This window comes from Leptodactylus fuscus, chromosome 7, assembly GCF_031893055.1.
Source record: "Leptodactylus fuscus isolate aLepFus1 chromosome 7, aLepFus1.hap2, whole genome shotgun sequence".
In the NCBI taxonomy this organism is placed as follows: domain Eukaryota; kingdom Metazoa; phylum Chordata; class Amphibia; order Anura; family Leptodactylidae; genus Leptodactylus; species Leptodactylus fuscus.
In genome coordinates, this window is record NC_134271.1 from 35992445 (window position 1) to 36009779 (window position 17335).

Genomic DNA, 17335 nt, shown 5'->3' on the forward strand with positions numbered 1-17335 from the left:
AATACAACAAAAAACTGTGGGTGGAATTTATTAAGGGTTTATCACCCAAGCTTATTCAATACTCATCACCTCATTATGGAGCACATTACAGTAATAAGTATCATACCATTGTTATGAATGTAATTTTTGTAGATTTATTTTTTTTTAAAGTCAGAATTCTTATTTAAGGGTGCGTTCACACGGAGTAACGTGCCGCGTGATGTGGCATGTATATGGCGTGTGAGACTTTGCGCACCGTAAGCGCTCCCATTGATTTCAATGGGAGTTAGGATCATATACGCCACATTATTTTGCAGCCATGATTTTGCCTAAATGAGGCAGTTGGTGCACTAGGGGTGGTCCTTTACCTCTGGCCTCATAATTTAGGTGCAATCCTGTTTGCCATAATTAAAATCTGCACCAGTCAGGAACTCGCAAAGATCTGATATATAACTCATACCACCTTTCTTGCAAAAATTATAGAAAATTTCTCAGGCTGATGTGTTTCTTCACCAGCCTTTCTTGATCTCTGGCCTTGCTTTGGCCACTTTTTAAAAAAAAAAAAAAAATTGGAAGTGGGGTGCAGAAACAATGAGGTGTATTTTTGGTTCAAGAAAGGGCCACGCGCCAAAGATGCGCCACATTTACACCCAAAACAGACAAAACAGAAAACCGTTTACATGGGTTAGTAAATTCCCCTCAATGTTGTATAAAAAGTTTTTTCCAGTATTTTAGTGGGGGTCAGATTCTTGGCACTCCTTCCATTCAGCAGTTTGAAGGGGCCACAGCACATTGTAATACGTGTACAAGGGAATGGGACACAACTGTAATTACTAACTCAGAAAAAAAAAAATCCAAAACTGTTCATTTCTACTATTTACTCCCATACAGTGGAAAATTATGAGAGCAAGTTGAGAAAATAATAAATGTGTATACCTTGCTTTTGCAAAATGTAATTGTATGACACATTTTACCATAAGATTATAGTTATAATTAGGAAACACTAGTAAAAACTCTGTTTTTTTGTATTTCCTTCTTGTGGAAGCCATGTGGTGAGCTTTTGCATTAAAGGAGTGTTCAAAGTCTTATTTTTAGTTGCATAGCAAGGCTTAAAATAACAAATACTATATTCTTACCTGTCTGTTTGACCAGGGACTCAGTAGAGGGTCTATATTCAGGTCCCTGGTCTTTGTTTACCTGGTGCTGCACAGGATACTGCCTTTGTCCCACGATACTGCCTTTGCCCCAGGATATTATGTTGTAATAAGTGTCAGTACGACATCCATGGTGGAAAAAACGTTCTCAGGCTCAGGATGAAAGTAAAAGTCTGCTGCAGTGAATAAGAATGTTGTAATTGTCCACAAACCTTCCCCATTTACCCCATACCGCTGAAAAGGAGAACAGCAGTCCTTAGTTCTTAGGCTCCTGTCCAGAATGTCTATTGTGAAATGATAACATTTATAGACATCTGCATTGTGTTGTGCAAGTATAAGTATGGCAAATGAAACATTTACTATATACACTAGCCAAACTATGGCTCCAAATGACAGCCAGTCCTTAAAGAGAACCTTTCACCTCCTAGGACACATGTGGCGTAATACACCGCTAGAAAGCCAACAGTGCCCTAAATTCAGTGCACTTTCCCGGCTTTCCCGTTCTGTGCCCCTGGTGAAGAGCTATCGGTGCCAGTACTGTAGCTCTTCACTGTCAGTAGGGCATTTCTGACAGTCTGTCTGGAATGCCCCTCCTCACAGTAGTGTCTATTGTGCTGTACTGTGAGAGGGGGTGTTGTTTACCGCCCAGCGATGTTGCTGAGCAGTGAGGAACGCGCCCCCCGTACTATGGACGAGTACTATCAGGAGCGGAGGGAGGCGTTCCTCACTGTTCTCACAGTACCGCGCTATAGACGCTGCTGTGAGGACGGGTGGTACCAGCACTGATAGCTCTTCATGGGGGGCACAGAATGGGTCAGCTTTCTAGCGGTGTATTACACCGCATGTGCCCCAGGAGGTGAGAGGTCCTCTTTAAGAACACAATAGTCACTAGGAAACTATATCGCAGTATTATAGAATTGCTACAATTGAAATGGATCAGGGATGTGAGTGTGCACCTGCATTGGTTCTGCATGCAATGTTTTTGTAGTTGCTTCATTGTTGCAGGATTTTTATATTTATTTGAGATATGGTAACCTTTAACAGTGCAGACTCTTTATTTGGCCTTGTTAGATATGCTGCTGCTGTTATTTATAGGCAGTCATCTTCTGTTATTTTATGCCTTATGTGCTTTTGTGTTCTGGAGGAAGGATGTGTTTCCTTGTGTTAAGACCTTAGTCATTGCCACACAAAACCAATTCCTAAGGCTTAGCAGGAGCCATCCCAGGACTTGGGAGCATGTAGTAGCCTGAATCATCTCACTAGTTTCTATAAAAAATTTTCGGACTTTGATGGCCCATATTGTTAAGTCATGTAAGCTATGGGTATATCTTGCCAGCTTTAAAGGGATTCTATCATTAAAACTCATTTTTTTGCCCCTAACAAGTAGGAATAACCTTAAGAAAGGCTATAAGGCTATTCTTCTCCTACCTTTAGATATCTTCTCTGTGTCGCCATTCTGTAGAAATCCCTGTTTTCGTCAGTATGCAAATCAGTTCTCTCGCACACTGGGCAGGGCCCAATGCTCAAACAGCACAGGGGGTGTCCCCAATGCTGCGAGAAAACTCTCCAGTGCTGCCTCCATCTTCTTCAGGACTGGGCTCTCTTCATGTCTTCTTCTGGCGGTGGCTTCAAACTTCTAGGATCCTAATGATAGGATCCCTTTAAGTTAAATTTTGGTTGAGTTACTGTCTTTTAATATGCATGTGTCAGAAGACTGCAGTCTGCCATGTATAAATGAGGGTATATTAGTGGCTGGCATATGTGACATTACTAATTGACTGGTGGCAAACATGGGGATTGGCTTGAGTTGTAGTAAATCTGGTGTTCCCAGCCCACCTAGATTTCCCCCTGCTCTGCCCACTGTTTTAAATAGGGGGCTGCATTTCTAGCCATTTTCTATATGTAGAAGGATTAGTAAAGTGCCAGTATTTTTTTGCCTGGGGTGTTCCTTTAAATGTATACCATTCTAGCTCCCTGCACTAGAGGAGTTTACTGCATTTATACATTACACTCAGATCCCAGTCTCTCCCTAGTGGCTGCAGCAAGCCGACAAAATTATATCATTTAACTCTTTGTCTATGAGGTGATATGGAGCAAAAAAAAAAAAAAATCTCCAACTGCTACAAATATCTATATACATATCACAAATAAATAAAGTTGACATTTCCATTCCTTTATTTTTTGTTAGGGAACGTCTCAGGAGAAGGGATTGTTTATACTTTAAATGGCTTGGACCAGCCACAATCCTAGGGATTTGGATATACATTATCGTGCAGTGGTTAGATTGTCATTGTACAATTTTTTTTATTTTGACTTGAGTTCACTAAGAACGTTCTGAAATCTGAGAAACCTAAGAAGTTGAGATAAATTGAGAATACATAAATGCTCCCAGCATGCTGGCTATCACAACCCTTTCCACTGAGTCTTCTTTCAGACAACTGCTTGACTGGTAGCCCTCCTCCTTGCTCCCGCTATGTCGCCATTATTCTATTTTTATGCCTTCTCTATCTCTCTATCTGTGCAACATTGCACTCTCTCTTCTCTTTCATCATCTTGCTTTTTAGCCCTCTCTTCCACAGAGACTCTCTGTTTTCCTTCATCTCAATCACTTTCGCAATCCCCCTCCCTCCTTGTGGTCCCTTGTGGATGTCACCAGCAGTGACACTGACTCTCAGCCTGGGGTCTACTGGTCTATTCATATCCATTGAAGGGGGGGAGGCCTCCTCCAGGGGGCTCAGCTGGCTGGATGAACATTAGCCTGAGGTGGTGGTAGTCCAGGGGCAAGGAGGAGGATGAAGGTCACAATAGCAAAACAGAACTGAGAGATAGAGAGGGACGGAGTGTGGATGGAAAGCAGATAGTAGAGGGGAAGTGATGGAGAAAGGAAGCATGCACAGATCTGTAAAACATTGCTGAAAGTACAATCCAGGAATAATGGAAACGAAAAAAAGAAATGAGTAATACACAAGACTGGGAAATAATAAAATGTGCAGCGGCACTCTCTGTGTCTTTCTATCATTGTGATTTTCTGCTCTCTTATCTCCTTTAGTAATTGTCACATTTGTCTTTTTTTCTCTCCCTGTTTTCATGCAGAGGATCGTGTGATTGAAGGTGAGTAGCTGCTTGTTTAACTAATATCATATGATACTCCACAGGGATCTGTGATGGAAAGGGTTAGGTATCACTGTGTAAATTTCATTTCCTCCCCTCCCCGTCTCTTTCTCAGGTTCTTCTTCCAACCATTCACTTGCTCTATCAACCACCCTTCCCTTCTCTCCTCTTCTCTGCTCACCCCCCTCCCTATTATCTTGCTCTCTCTGTCACCTGACTCCTCTGAACATAATAATGAGCAAGCATTATGCAAATTATGTTAATTAGACTTTAATGGGAGAGCACAGGACTGGAAATCAAGAGATGTTTAGGAGAAAGGGAAATAAGGAGGGATGAGCATGACAGAAAAAGGAAAAAAAAAAGTGGTTGAATGGAAGAAAGACTGGTACCTAGAACACTAAAAGGAACAGAGAGTACTCACGGGAATAAAATTAGCATTTTTGGGAGTGAGATGGAATAAAGTTAAAATATGCAGTGAAAGGAGTGGAAGAGATGAGAGGAGGGGTGGAATAAGATCTCAGATACAAATTCAACTCAAGAGGTGAAGTTTTGGGGAACAAAAACAGAATGAAGGTTATATCCTAGCCACATACTGTTCATTAATGGTGTAATAGCTCTATGGCCTCTATTTGGAATGGAAACATAACATATCTATACGTTATACTGTACAGAAGGGTATCCAGTGAAGTCATGTTGGCTCTACACACCAGCACTGTGAGGGGCCGTCAATATCCCCCGAAATTGGTGAATTTAGTCACAATTACAGGCAGAAAAGTCTCATTAATGTTTACTCTCCATTAATATCTATAGGAAATACAAAAGAGCCACATGGCTGACATGGTCTTATATATCTTAAATTCATTTTTAGACAGCACATGTATCAGGGATTATTGGTAACAGAATGAATATAGCATTGAGACAGATGGGAGGTTGCCATATATCTTAAATATCTACTGCCTGAATTAAGCAAACAGAAAATCCAGACAGCACATCCCAATGTGAACAGGTACAAGCTACCATTGCAATATTACAAATGCCATGGGGCCCTAGACTAAGTAAACATACCTCTATTGGACCCAGAATAGGTCTACAAATGTGATGGGCAAATAGGATTCAGACTTATACTCTACTCCAAAATGGTGGGAAAGATGGGACACTGAAAGGTATACTCTATTCCAATTAAATAGGCCTGTACAATTGAAAGGAGTACACGTCCAATAAGCATAGAGAAAATTCAGACAGCACATCCCAATGTGAACAGGTACAAAATATCATGGCAATGTTACAAATGCAGAAAATGCAGCAGCACTAGGGAATATAGGACTAGAGATCACATTGTATTTCTGGTGTCGCCTGAGCTAGCTATCACTACTTATTGTAATGTATATACAACATAAGTCTCTGGTGTCAATACAAAAGGATTGAGCTTTGACGCCTGACATCATCTGTTGGGAAAGAGTTGGAAGACCTAATACATATTAGATGATTGATTCTGGCAAAAATGTCAGGCTTGGTCAACAATGGTGTAACGTGTATGAGGACCTTTAATGCAGTGATTCTGAAGACAGAACCTTACATGGAAACGTCCAAAAATTTCCATAGTTACATAGTAGATGAGGTTGGATGAAGACATCAGTCCATCAAGTCCAAACTATAACCCTACAATCCCTACAATTTGATGACTTTATTCCCATGCCGTGGTCAGTAAGCAATACTTATAGATATTAGATAAGCAGAAGAACTCTTTATTACACAATTCTCTTTATAAATTGGGTTCAAGGTGAAGTGTGACTTTTAGCATTTTCTTCCTATAGTCTTCAGTTTCAGCATCTTTTCTGGAAATTTCCTTTAGGTTTATTGTCTCACGACAGGTGACATTACACCAGACCTCGAACCTGTCACTGTGCAGAGTCACATATAAAGACTTCTTGCTTGTGAAGTTGAACCTGTAGCTTTTGACCTGGTCACCGGCAGTAGTCTGGTTGTACTATATAATCTCTACATATTTCACTGCCCTTCATTCAAATAACAGGCTCCTTATGCTATTTCAGTAAGGTGGGGAGGTGAAGAAATAAATGGACTTTATACCAAAACCTTCTATCTTTGTAAAGACTTATTATCCCTTTCCATTTCATTGTAAACTCTTTTCTTCCCATCCTGCCTCTGCACTTTTACTGCCCTGATTCATTCTTTTTTATTCTACACCCCAATGGCTCACCAGATCTTCCTCTCCCTTTTCCACCTCGCTCCTTCACCTCCCTCGGGGTCTCTCTGTTTGCTGTCTCTATGCTGTGTTTTACAGATAAGAGTCAGATTCTCTGTGACTTTCATATGCTCTTCATTGGACAATAAAAATGGTTGTTCTTGTCCACACGGGAAGAAATGGCTTTCAGTATGGCAGATAGATAGCCGTGCATGTCTTCTATGTACAAGATATCCATGAATGTAATTCAAGTAGGGTTTACGGTGCAAAACAGCTGCCCGTGTTCTCTTTGAGAAGCGGTCTCACATAAACAGATGCAATATATTCGTCAGAGAAGCTTGTCAATGCTGTACCTCAATATTCACTAGGTGACGTTTATATATATTTATTGTGGTATAGTAATATACAATGTGACATGTTATGCTACGTTCACATCTGCGCTGTCCCATCTGTTGTGTTGGCCCATCACAAGACCAGCAGAATGGATAAACAGACAACAACAGATCCCACAAAATGACCAACATAAACAGATCCTACGTGACTCCCTTAGTTATAATGGGGTCTGTTGGATGTCCATTTTTTTTACTGAAATCGCTGGATGAAAAGTCGGCCTGCAGGACTTTTTCATTGTAACAGACTCGAAACAGAGACTCGGAAGCATACGTGTACGTATCATGTATACATGTATGATCGGAAGCATACGTGTACGTATCGTGTATACATGTATGATCGGAAGCATACGTGTACGTATCATGTATACATGTATGATCGGAAGCTTACATATACGTATCATGTATACATGTATGATCGGAAGCATACGTGTACATATCGTGTATACATGTATAATCGGAAGCTTACGTATACGTAGCATGTATACATGTATGATCGGAAGCATACGTATACGTAGCATGTATACATGTATGGTATATACCTTTCAGCCACTTCCGTTTAGTAATGCTTTATTCTCCTAGCCTATGTTAATGTTACTCAAGCCTGTTTAACTAGCATCAGAAAAGATTAGCATTGGCGGCAAGATTTTCGCTCTGGACTAAAAAATACTCAGGTGAGTTTATGTCAAGACTTGGATTATATGCCGCTCATTTTATAACACTGTGTAATCTTTTTGCCACTTTAGTATTTTCTTAACTCAACGGATACAAAATAAAGCATGTTGTATCCATCATGAAAAGACTGGACCTTCACAATGACCCTTGTTTCAGATATTACTCTGTGGTTATTGATGACTATTCTTGGCTATTATTCCTAGATTATGCTGTTAGGCTTTTTTTTGTGAAAACCATGTATTGATCAATCGGACGCTAACTTCCAAAATACCTCATCTCACCAAAGAGGACTAATTTGCATATCCTTTACCCAGAATTCTTAGCATGGCATGCAAGGTGTGATATGTCCCTGTATCTTCTCTCCCTAATGAGACACAGTTGCCCTTCTTATCCAAATGCACTCATACTAGGTAGACCATAAGTACCCATTTGGGGAGCACTATTTCCAACTCTTGCCCCTCTTCAATACAAGAAGGTTTACTGGATTCAGTAATGTTTTCAATTTCCATTGATCTAATTTGGTTTTTTTTCAGCAAAATTAAGGATCCAGTTTTTAAAGACACCTTATAGTAAATGGATGATCACTTGCAAGAACATAGTTATAATTGTAGAAGTGCGTAGAAGAACGTCTATCAAAATTGTTTTCACTACTGTTAAGAAACTCTTCTTCTATATTCAGTATTTACTTACTGTTCGCTAAATAACATAAAATCATGTGATTTAAGGTATATGTGGAATATGTTCACTTGGACACTCTTGGTACAAAGCACTAGATAGAGTTGAGAAGAGGATGTATAAGTATTGTTATATCTAAATCCAGCTAGAACAGGACACTGGTCCCGGTCTGAATATTATGGGTTCAGGCAACTTGTGACCACGGTTTAGGATCTATTCACATGGAGGAAAATGGTGAGGAATTTGGGGTGGAATTTCAGCGCTGAAAAAAAATCCTCCCGTTGACTTCAATGGGAACCCATTGAAGTCAATGGGAGGCTTTTTTTTCAGTGCTGAAATTCCACCCCAAATTCCTCACCATTTTCCTCCATGTGAATGCACCTTCAGAATGGAACCACCGTCCGAGTACCCTGAATATTGGGTGTGGTTGTAGTGAATTAGCTCTGATATCCCTCATTGCAATTCACTACTCTTGCTGCTTTAAGAGATAAATATAAATACTTCCTCTGCTAATTTCTTTTTTTCTTTTTCTTTTCCCCATAATTGCCCTAGATAATGTTATGATTTTTAAGCTTTGTTTAACAACCTATAAAATCTGTGCTGAGCAGCAATAAATCTGCGGAGCAGCTCATTACACAAAACCTTTACTCTTGAGAATATAGTAACCATATTCTTGTACGGCCATATTTTCCGCTCATCTATAGACACGTGATTATTATATACCTAGGAATCCTGTCATCAATAATGATGTCATATAATTAATAATGTGGGAAGAAAATGCATTGCTTTTGATTAACTCTGTAACGGATAAAAAAAGTCTCCATCACAAGCCAAAGTATTGTAATAGATGAAAAAAGGAACATTCTTTAGATCTTTGGAAGGTTTTTTTTACACATTTGATATCTCTATGAATTAAACTTATTTCAAATATGTCCTTTCACGAAAGTTAAGAGACGTAAGCATAGGGAACTGGGTCAGAGTTGTTGTCACCATGGTAAATCACATTTGAATAAAGAAATTTCAAGGACCTCCAATAACATTAGGCTCCAATTGTAAGTCCTAAATTGTTAATATGGCACCTAAAAAAATCAGGGGTCTCATATCTATACCCAAGGCTGCTTCCTTCCTCTTTTCCGCTTGACTTTCAGAGACATTTTTAAAGGGAATATGTTACTAGAAAAAAAACCTATTTCTTATGCCAAGCTTTATTTTACATTTTTAAGAATTAGGTTTTTTTTTTTTCAAACTTTCCATGTCTATGTCTATCTTTTTTTTTTAAAGTATTAAAGGGATTCTACCATTAAAAATCTTTTTTTCTGTGGCTATCACGTTGGAATAGCCTTTAGAAAGGCTATTCGTCTCTTACCTTTAGATGGGATCTCCGCCGCGCCGTTCCTTAGTAATACCGGTTTTACCGGTATGTAAATTAGTTCTCTGGCAGCGATGGGGGCGGGCCCCAGTGCTGAAAATGCGATGAGGGTGTCCCCACCGCTGCCCGAGAACATGATCCTGTGCCGCCTCTATCTTCTGCTGGATCCTCCCCTTCTTTCTTCATCTTTCTTCTGATGCCTGCGCAGTTGGCTCTGCCACTGAGACACTAGTAGAGCCGACTGCGCATGCGCGCAATTGCGGCCTCGGAACTATGGCCGCGCATGTGCGGTCGGCTCTACTAGTGTCAGAGCCGACAGAGGTGAAGCCACCGAAGAAAGACAAAGAAAGAAGGGGAGGATCCAGCAGAAGATAGAGTTGGTGAAGAATCTTGTTCTTGGGCAGCGGTGGGGACGCCCTCATCGCATTTTCAGCACTGGGGCCCGCCCCCATCGCTGCCAGAGAACTAATTTACGTACCGGTAAAAACCGGTATTACTAACGAACGGCGCGGCGGAGATCCCATCTAAAGGTAAGAGACAAATAGCCTTTCTAAAGGCTATTCCGACGTGATAGCCACAGAAAAATTATTTTTAATGGTAGAATCCCTTTAAATCCTAAATTTTTTACTCTGGCCATCAAGCCTAATAATAATAAAAATAATTCTGCAGGAGTTTGATTTCCATCACAGATTATCTGCTCCCTACAAAATTTGTCTAGAAAATATATCCAAAGCCTTTTGCTACCGATGGTCATGAGACTGCTGTAAAGCATATCACTAATTGCAGTGAAGAAACTCAGGCTCGGTGGCAACTCCCATAATCATGTACAGACAATGGAATAAAAATATCTACAATCAGAAAACAAAAACAGGTTATAAAAAGTTGTATATTTTTTTATATATATATTTATCTGTTTTTAGATTTAAATAAAACAACTGATGATATATTCCCTTTAAAACATCTATGCCTATAGAGATATCGAACATGTAAGTGGCCATATCCATGTATACTTTACAAACAGATACAAGCCTTTAGGGCCTCTTCACACGGCGTAAGCGCTCGGCTCATTCGGAGCCGTACACGCGAGCGCTTCTAAACACTTCCCATTCACTTCAATGGGAGTGCGCGTAAAGCCGGCTTTACGAGCGCTCCCATTGAAGTGAATGGGAAGTGTTTAGAAGCGCTCGCGTGTACGGCTCGGAATGAGCCGAGCGCTTACGACGTGTGAAGGGGCCCTTATTCTGTTACATGACATATAAGGCACCAGTTTTTCTTCTTTTTTTTTTTAATAAGGTTAAATATGAGAAAAGGCGGGACGTCTAGTAATATGTTGACTAGAATTAACTTTTCCTAATTGCTTTTGAATAGAATTCAATAAAACTGACATTGAGATGTAGAAGCTTTATTGTACATCCAGAGACATACTTGCAGCTATTGTTCAACTCCCTGGATATATGCATTATGGTCTAAGAGGAACTGCTAGCCAAGAAATTGTATCCTTGTAATATAAAGGATGAAACAATAACGTTGCATTGTCGGCCTCATAAATGCTGCCGTACTTATGTACTACAACAATATAAGTACAGTACAGTACAATAATAAGTACAGTAGGCTACTTATAGAATGTCCATTGATGTGACATAACAAGCCTACGAGCCTTGATCATTCTTAGATGTCGCGGATTCTGGATATTTTAATTAGCTGTTCCGTAGCTCAGCTGGTAACTTTGCTGACTTTGACACATAGTCCAAAGCCTGAACGCCTGGTTCAATTCCTGTGTCAGCTTGTTGCAATAAATTTACCAACAAAATGTAGTGATCTGTGACTAAGTGGTATTATTTCCACTTCTCTTAACTCTTAGTTGTTGCATTTCTACAAGACCAGATAACGTTGCCCGTCCAAGATGTTTCTGTATACATACCACCAGTACATTGTTTTTTGTTTTTTTTTTTGTTTTTTTTTATAGCAACCAGGCAAACCTTCTATACCTGAGTTTTACCTAATTTATACAGCAATATGCTTCGTATTTATTAGAGGGAGCTTAAAGAAGAGTTATGAAGACCAAAAAAAGCTATATAAGGCATATACAACATCTGTCTTAAAAGATAAACTCATCGAAAAATTTAATTTTCACATTTTGAAAGAAGCTTTTAACAATTTTCCAACCTACTGGAGGTCAGCCTCTGCTGAGAGTCAAAATAGAACTTTAGGAAATAGAATGACTGATTGTGGGACGAAGGCAATATGCCGGCAACCTCTGCCTATATTATACCGCCATTTAAGAGAGACCCGGAGAGTGATTACTAAATACTAAATAGTATATACATTGCTTTAACAGAATAGCCCTCGGACTCCAGCTACGGGCTTCCAAACTACAAAAAATACTGTACTGAACTATTAACATTTCTTGACGTATAGAGTAGGGTGAGTCAACCATCGATATAGGGAAGGGTTCTTTACAGTTAGAGTCAAACTATGGAATATCTTACCTATAGTGGTAAAAAGCCGATTATTTTTCTAATGATTTATGGCGTTGGAAGATAAACTTAAAATATCAATAAATCATGGTAACCTGACATATGGGAATTATTGTCTGGGGTTTGTGAAAGAAGTTCCCTTCAATACTGAATATAGTTGAGTAATAGGGGAATTTGTAGCCTTCCTCTTTATTATCACCTAGGTATCAAGTGTTGTTTGAACTTTGAGAAGCCATATGGTTATTCCTCTCTGTGTCTATCTATCTATCTATCTATCTATCTATCTATCTATCTATCTATCTATCTATCTCCTATCTATCTATCTCCTATCTATCTATCTATCTATCTATCTATCTGTCTATCTCCTATCTATCTATCTATCTATCTATCTATCTATCTATCTATCTATCTATCTGTTTGTCTATCTATCTATCTATCTATCTATCTATCTATCTATCTATCTATCTCCTATCTATCTATCTATCTCCTATCTATCTATCTATCTATCTATCTATCTATCTATCTATTTATTCTATCTACCTATCATATCTATCTATCTATCTATCTATCTATCTATTCTATCTATCTATCCATCTATCATATCTATCTATCTATCTATCATCTATCTATCTATCTATCTATCTATCTATCTATCTATCTATCATATCTATCTATCTATCTATCTATCTATCTATCTATCTATCTATCTATCCATCATCTACCTATCTATCTCCTATCTATCTATCTATCTATCTATCTATCTATCTATCTATCTCTCTACCTACCTATAACAAATAGAAACGCTATTTCTTGTCTCTTTAATCAGGGAGCTGAACATATGATCTCGAGCAGTGATTTAATGTCACTTGTGAAATCACACATTAACAAATTGGTATTTCAAGAACATAACAGTAATTTATCTGTCATATTTGCCACTTAATTGCGCTTCAAGAAGTTGTTGCAATGTAATTGTGACATGTAAAAAAGTGAACTGTGTGTAACAATATGTTAAAATGAATCAGGTGTCTGGTGTCTTGAGACACAAGTACCGCTATGGTACAAACGTCTCTAATACCTGCACCATATAGTTGTGTTGCAAGTCTAAGATGGAAGTCAAGTAATCCTGAATAGTTATTGGTCTTTTTGAATGAAATGAATGTTCCCTTTGGCACGTGGTTTGTGGGGGGGGGGGGGGGGGTTTGCTGGTGGACCTCTGGATATAGAACACTTATGAGCATGAAGTAGGTGGTGAGTAGGCAAGGTCTATTCCTTAAGGCTCGAAAAGACCCTGACTTAAGACTAGGCCTAGAGCATTATATCATACTTTTGTGTAGCATCACAATGAAAATGGAGGACAAATGTCAGAAAGGAAGTCCAGAGGCTTGAGGACGGATCTGTGAGAGCAGTATGCACTTTGATGCTGCAATTATTGCACTACCCCTGGCACAGTATAGTAGGCATTCCCCATGTGGTATGAGTAAATATTTTTTTAGGCCATGAAATAATCATATTCCTGCTACTTCTCTGAAAAAAATGTACAGCATGAAGCTTTTTATGTTCCGCGTCAGACCTGCTCCCCAATGCAGACACTCGTTCTTGTGCCCTGGAGCTGGCAGAGATATACACTCCTGTACTTGATCTTTATGTAGTCATTTAAAGCTCAAGCCTTACATGATTTTTTTCTTACACTGTCATTTTCCCTTTTTACTATATAGATTTATAAAACACCATATAATTCAGTTTATAATACCACAATTAACAACATATACTTATATATGGCCTTTGGAGAGAGGAGGAAAAAATTGGGCACAAACTGTTAGAACATTTTGAATGTCAGTGGCAATATTTTTAGGAAGTTCTCCCCTCCAGCTTTTGCATATTGATCATGCTTTGTTACAGGGAACAATTGGGCTGATAATCGCCATTCCCCCCAAATTTAATCTATGTCTACATAGTGGTGTCCACAAGGATAAACAGTAGAGATGAGTGAACAGTAAAATGTTCGAGGTTCGATATTCGTTTTGAGTAGCCCCACAATATTCGACTACTCAAATCGAATATCGAACCCTATTATAGTCTATGGGGGGGGGAAATGCTCGTTTCAGGGGTAGGCAACATTTGATCAAATTACACTTACCAAGTCCATGAGTCAGGGTCGGGCTGGATCCTCCGAGCAGTCTTCTCTGTGCAGCTACCCCGCGGCATCTTCCGGCTCTGAATTCACTCTGCCAGGCATCGGGCCCTGGCAGAGCCAACTGCGCATGCCCGCACTACAAGCGGACATGCGCAGTCGGCTCTGCACAGGCCCGATGCCTGGCAGAGTGAATTCAGAGCCAGAAGATGCCGTGGGGAAGCTTCACGGAGAAGACTTCTAAAGGTAGGAGAAGAACCAGCGTTGATTGGCCGACTGTATAGCATTCAGCCAATGAATGCTGGTTCTGCATCAAACTTTTCCATTCGAATAGCGAGTGGTACTCGATCGAGTACGAGTATTTTGAATACCGTAGTATTCGATCGAATACCTACCATACTACTTGCTCATCTCTAATAAACAGTATTCCTCCTGATCCACCTCAATGGTCTCTCACCTAGTTAACCAGTACCCTACTCTGTACTAACAAGGGGCAGAAATCCTGAAACAGAGATTTTACTGTTTCTTTTTCCTTTATTACCCTCATTGCTTTTTGATGTACCACATTCAGCTTAAAAACAATGAACACGTGACAGACTCCATTATAGTAACTACTATTTTAGTTGGGGGGATATCGTCACTCCATAGGGAGAGAACCACCATTTAGGTATGTGGAGTCTTATTAAGCCATGAGCGCTCCACTGTGCAAAGGAACATGGGAAGAATATGCAAATCCGACTTCCATGATGTAATTAGGATGCCAGTGCCTCAAGAATGCACACCAATAGAGGGCGCTGACTGAGAATGTGCAAGTCTGTCTTCCATGATGTAATTAGGAAGACAGAGTCACAGTCAAGCAAACCAATAGAGGGCGCTCCCTTTAACATCATACCGACCTTCTCAGAGGCCTTTGTTTGCAATGATGTTGGGATTTTGCCAGGTACTGTATATTTTAGTGTGAACCTAGCTTAGTACTGTACATGTGTACATGACATCTGCTTCATTTACATACAGTTACACACATTTGGTTTACATTATTGAAAAAAAGGCACACACTCAAAAAATACATATTAATAATAAATGATTTTACTGTTGCTCTCGGGTGTTGGGGATGAGCGCCTGTACGGCAGCCACTAACTCCCCTACTCCACAATATTCCCTGCACTTTGAGTTCCCGTGAGAAAAGCACATTACAAATTTCTGCCATTGTCATTGCTTTGGTAATTTAGCACCTAACTATTGTGAATGGTTTGGAATATTAGTGCTCTTCTATATGACAGATTTATCTGCTTTCAGTACAATACTCTTTCCTTAGGTTAGCAAAGTATTACTTTTCCTGTAACAGAGATGACTAGTTAAAGTTGAAACTTACTTGATGTTCAGATATGTATGTATTTGCCTAGCTATTTGAGATTTTAGTCTTGTATTTTAGTTATAATAATCAGGGTTGTTCTGTTTGTCGCTGTGTGAACAAGGACCTTATTGGACTTTATTAAAAGATTATATCTGAATAAAGGTGTTAGTATCTGCTTCCTACGAGGTGGCATTGTCACATGCAGAAAGTGAGGACAGGAACATATGGCAAAGTATAAAATAATCTTGGCTTCCCTCGAAGTGAAGATCTACACAACCTAAACTTTTTGTTCCTTTTCCTGAAAGATTCACCACAATTGCAAAACAGAAATAGGACAAATCAAATGAAGGCTGTGGGGGACTACTACTTCATTTGATCTCTTTGGGACTGTTGTGGTACAGTGCTTAGATATATTTGTTGACTCTATAAAATGACTTCAGTGGATGTCCCCACAGTGGCACCCCTAGCTGTCATACACTTGTCCTGTGGATAAGATAAGATAATCCTTTAATAGCCCCACAATGGGGAAATGTCAGTGATACAGTTTCATAGATGGTACAGTAGTATATAACAAGAGAGAAAACACATACAAGCTCATGGCAGATAGAGAAATCCTAGGAATCATAGCAAATAAAAAGAAAAAACACAGACACACTGCAGGATCATTTAGTTCTCTGTGTGAAGTGATGTAAAATAATACAGCCGAATGTGATAAGTGACCAAAGTTCCACTTTGCTTTGATAATACATCAGCTTACAAGGTCATTCATGAGAGGAGAGAAGACACTCATCTGTCAGACAGCCAGTCATGTGAATTGGATAGTGAATGGCATTTTGCAGTTTGCTATGTATTAGAATGCATGCAAGCTGTAGAAAATAAACAGTCCAAGACATTTAACAAACCTAAGGTAGAAAGTTTAAAGAAACATATAGCCTTTTATGTGCTTTTAAAAAAAATATCAAAAAGACAAAAATGTTCTTAAGACACATATATATTATTCACTGCCAGTTTATCATTCAAAGGGAACAGAAACTGTATGGCCAGAGCTGCTACATCCAATTGAAGCGAAATGATGTAGGTGGGCCAATATATTTCCTGATTGGATTGCAAATTATGCAATCCATTGTACAATTAGTGGCGTAAAAAATGAATCCTGAGGGTCTGGTGGATGTTACTCTTAGGATGATCTCTGCTGGTGGTGGGAAGAAGCTTCATTATCACAGGCAAGGCAATAGTCACCAACCTTTACAGATGATATCGTAATTTATTGTTTTATCACTTATTGTTGTCCTTTTCCTGCATTCACACTGGACTAATGTGGAATCTTGCCTATAGATATCCAAACCTGATATCCTGTTTTAGGATTACAATTTAGTAGTAGGACACTAGTGCTGGTTCACTATTGTCCTTAATCTGTCAAATACTACATACATATTTAATGGAAAGTGTTTATGGAATGCACACAGATCTGCGTGGTGTCTCGGTGTCAAATCTTGCTGTGAATCAAAGCATTGCGAGCCATCGATCCAACGGTAATTACCAAGTGGCTGCGCTAATCTTTCTTTACTGAATAAATGGTTACTTATTGTCTGACGCTGGAGAATTGCTCTACTGTAAGAACGTGATACAAATGCCCTAAGGTTGACATGTGCTGTGCTTTAATATATGTGATACAATTCTTTTATTCTGTTTCTGTTGGATTTTTAGAGAAGTAAGAAAGTAGGCTCAAAACAAGATGTACAATGTACATAAGGAGTAGTAAAGCAAGACATAGACAGCTATAGACAAATGGAATAAAAAAACATGTCTCACTTAGGA

General features: G+C 39.3%; 1 protein-coding gene across 13 annotated transcripts in view; it reads left to right on the forward strand.

The window, feature by feature from the left end:
• The window catches only part of NRXN2 (neurexin 2), a 631600-nt gene that overhangs the window by 182419 nt on the left and 431846 nt on the right, over positions 1–17335 (forward strand). For all 13 annotated transcript variants that reach the window (XM_075281756.1, XM_075281763.1, XM_075281760.1 and 10 more), the window contains exon 4: positions 4227–4244. In XM_075281756.1, coding sequence (XP_075137857.1) covers positions 4227–4244 — 18 coding nt within the window. The remainder of the gene's footprint in view (positions 1–4226; positions 4245–17335) is intronic.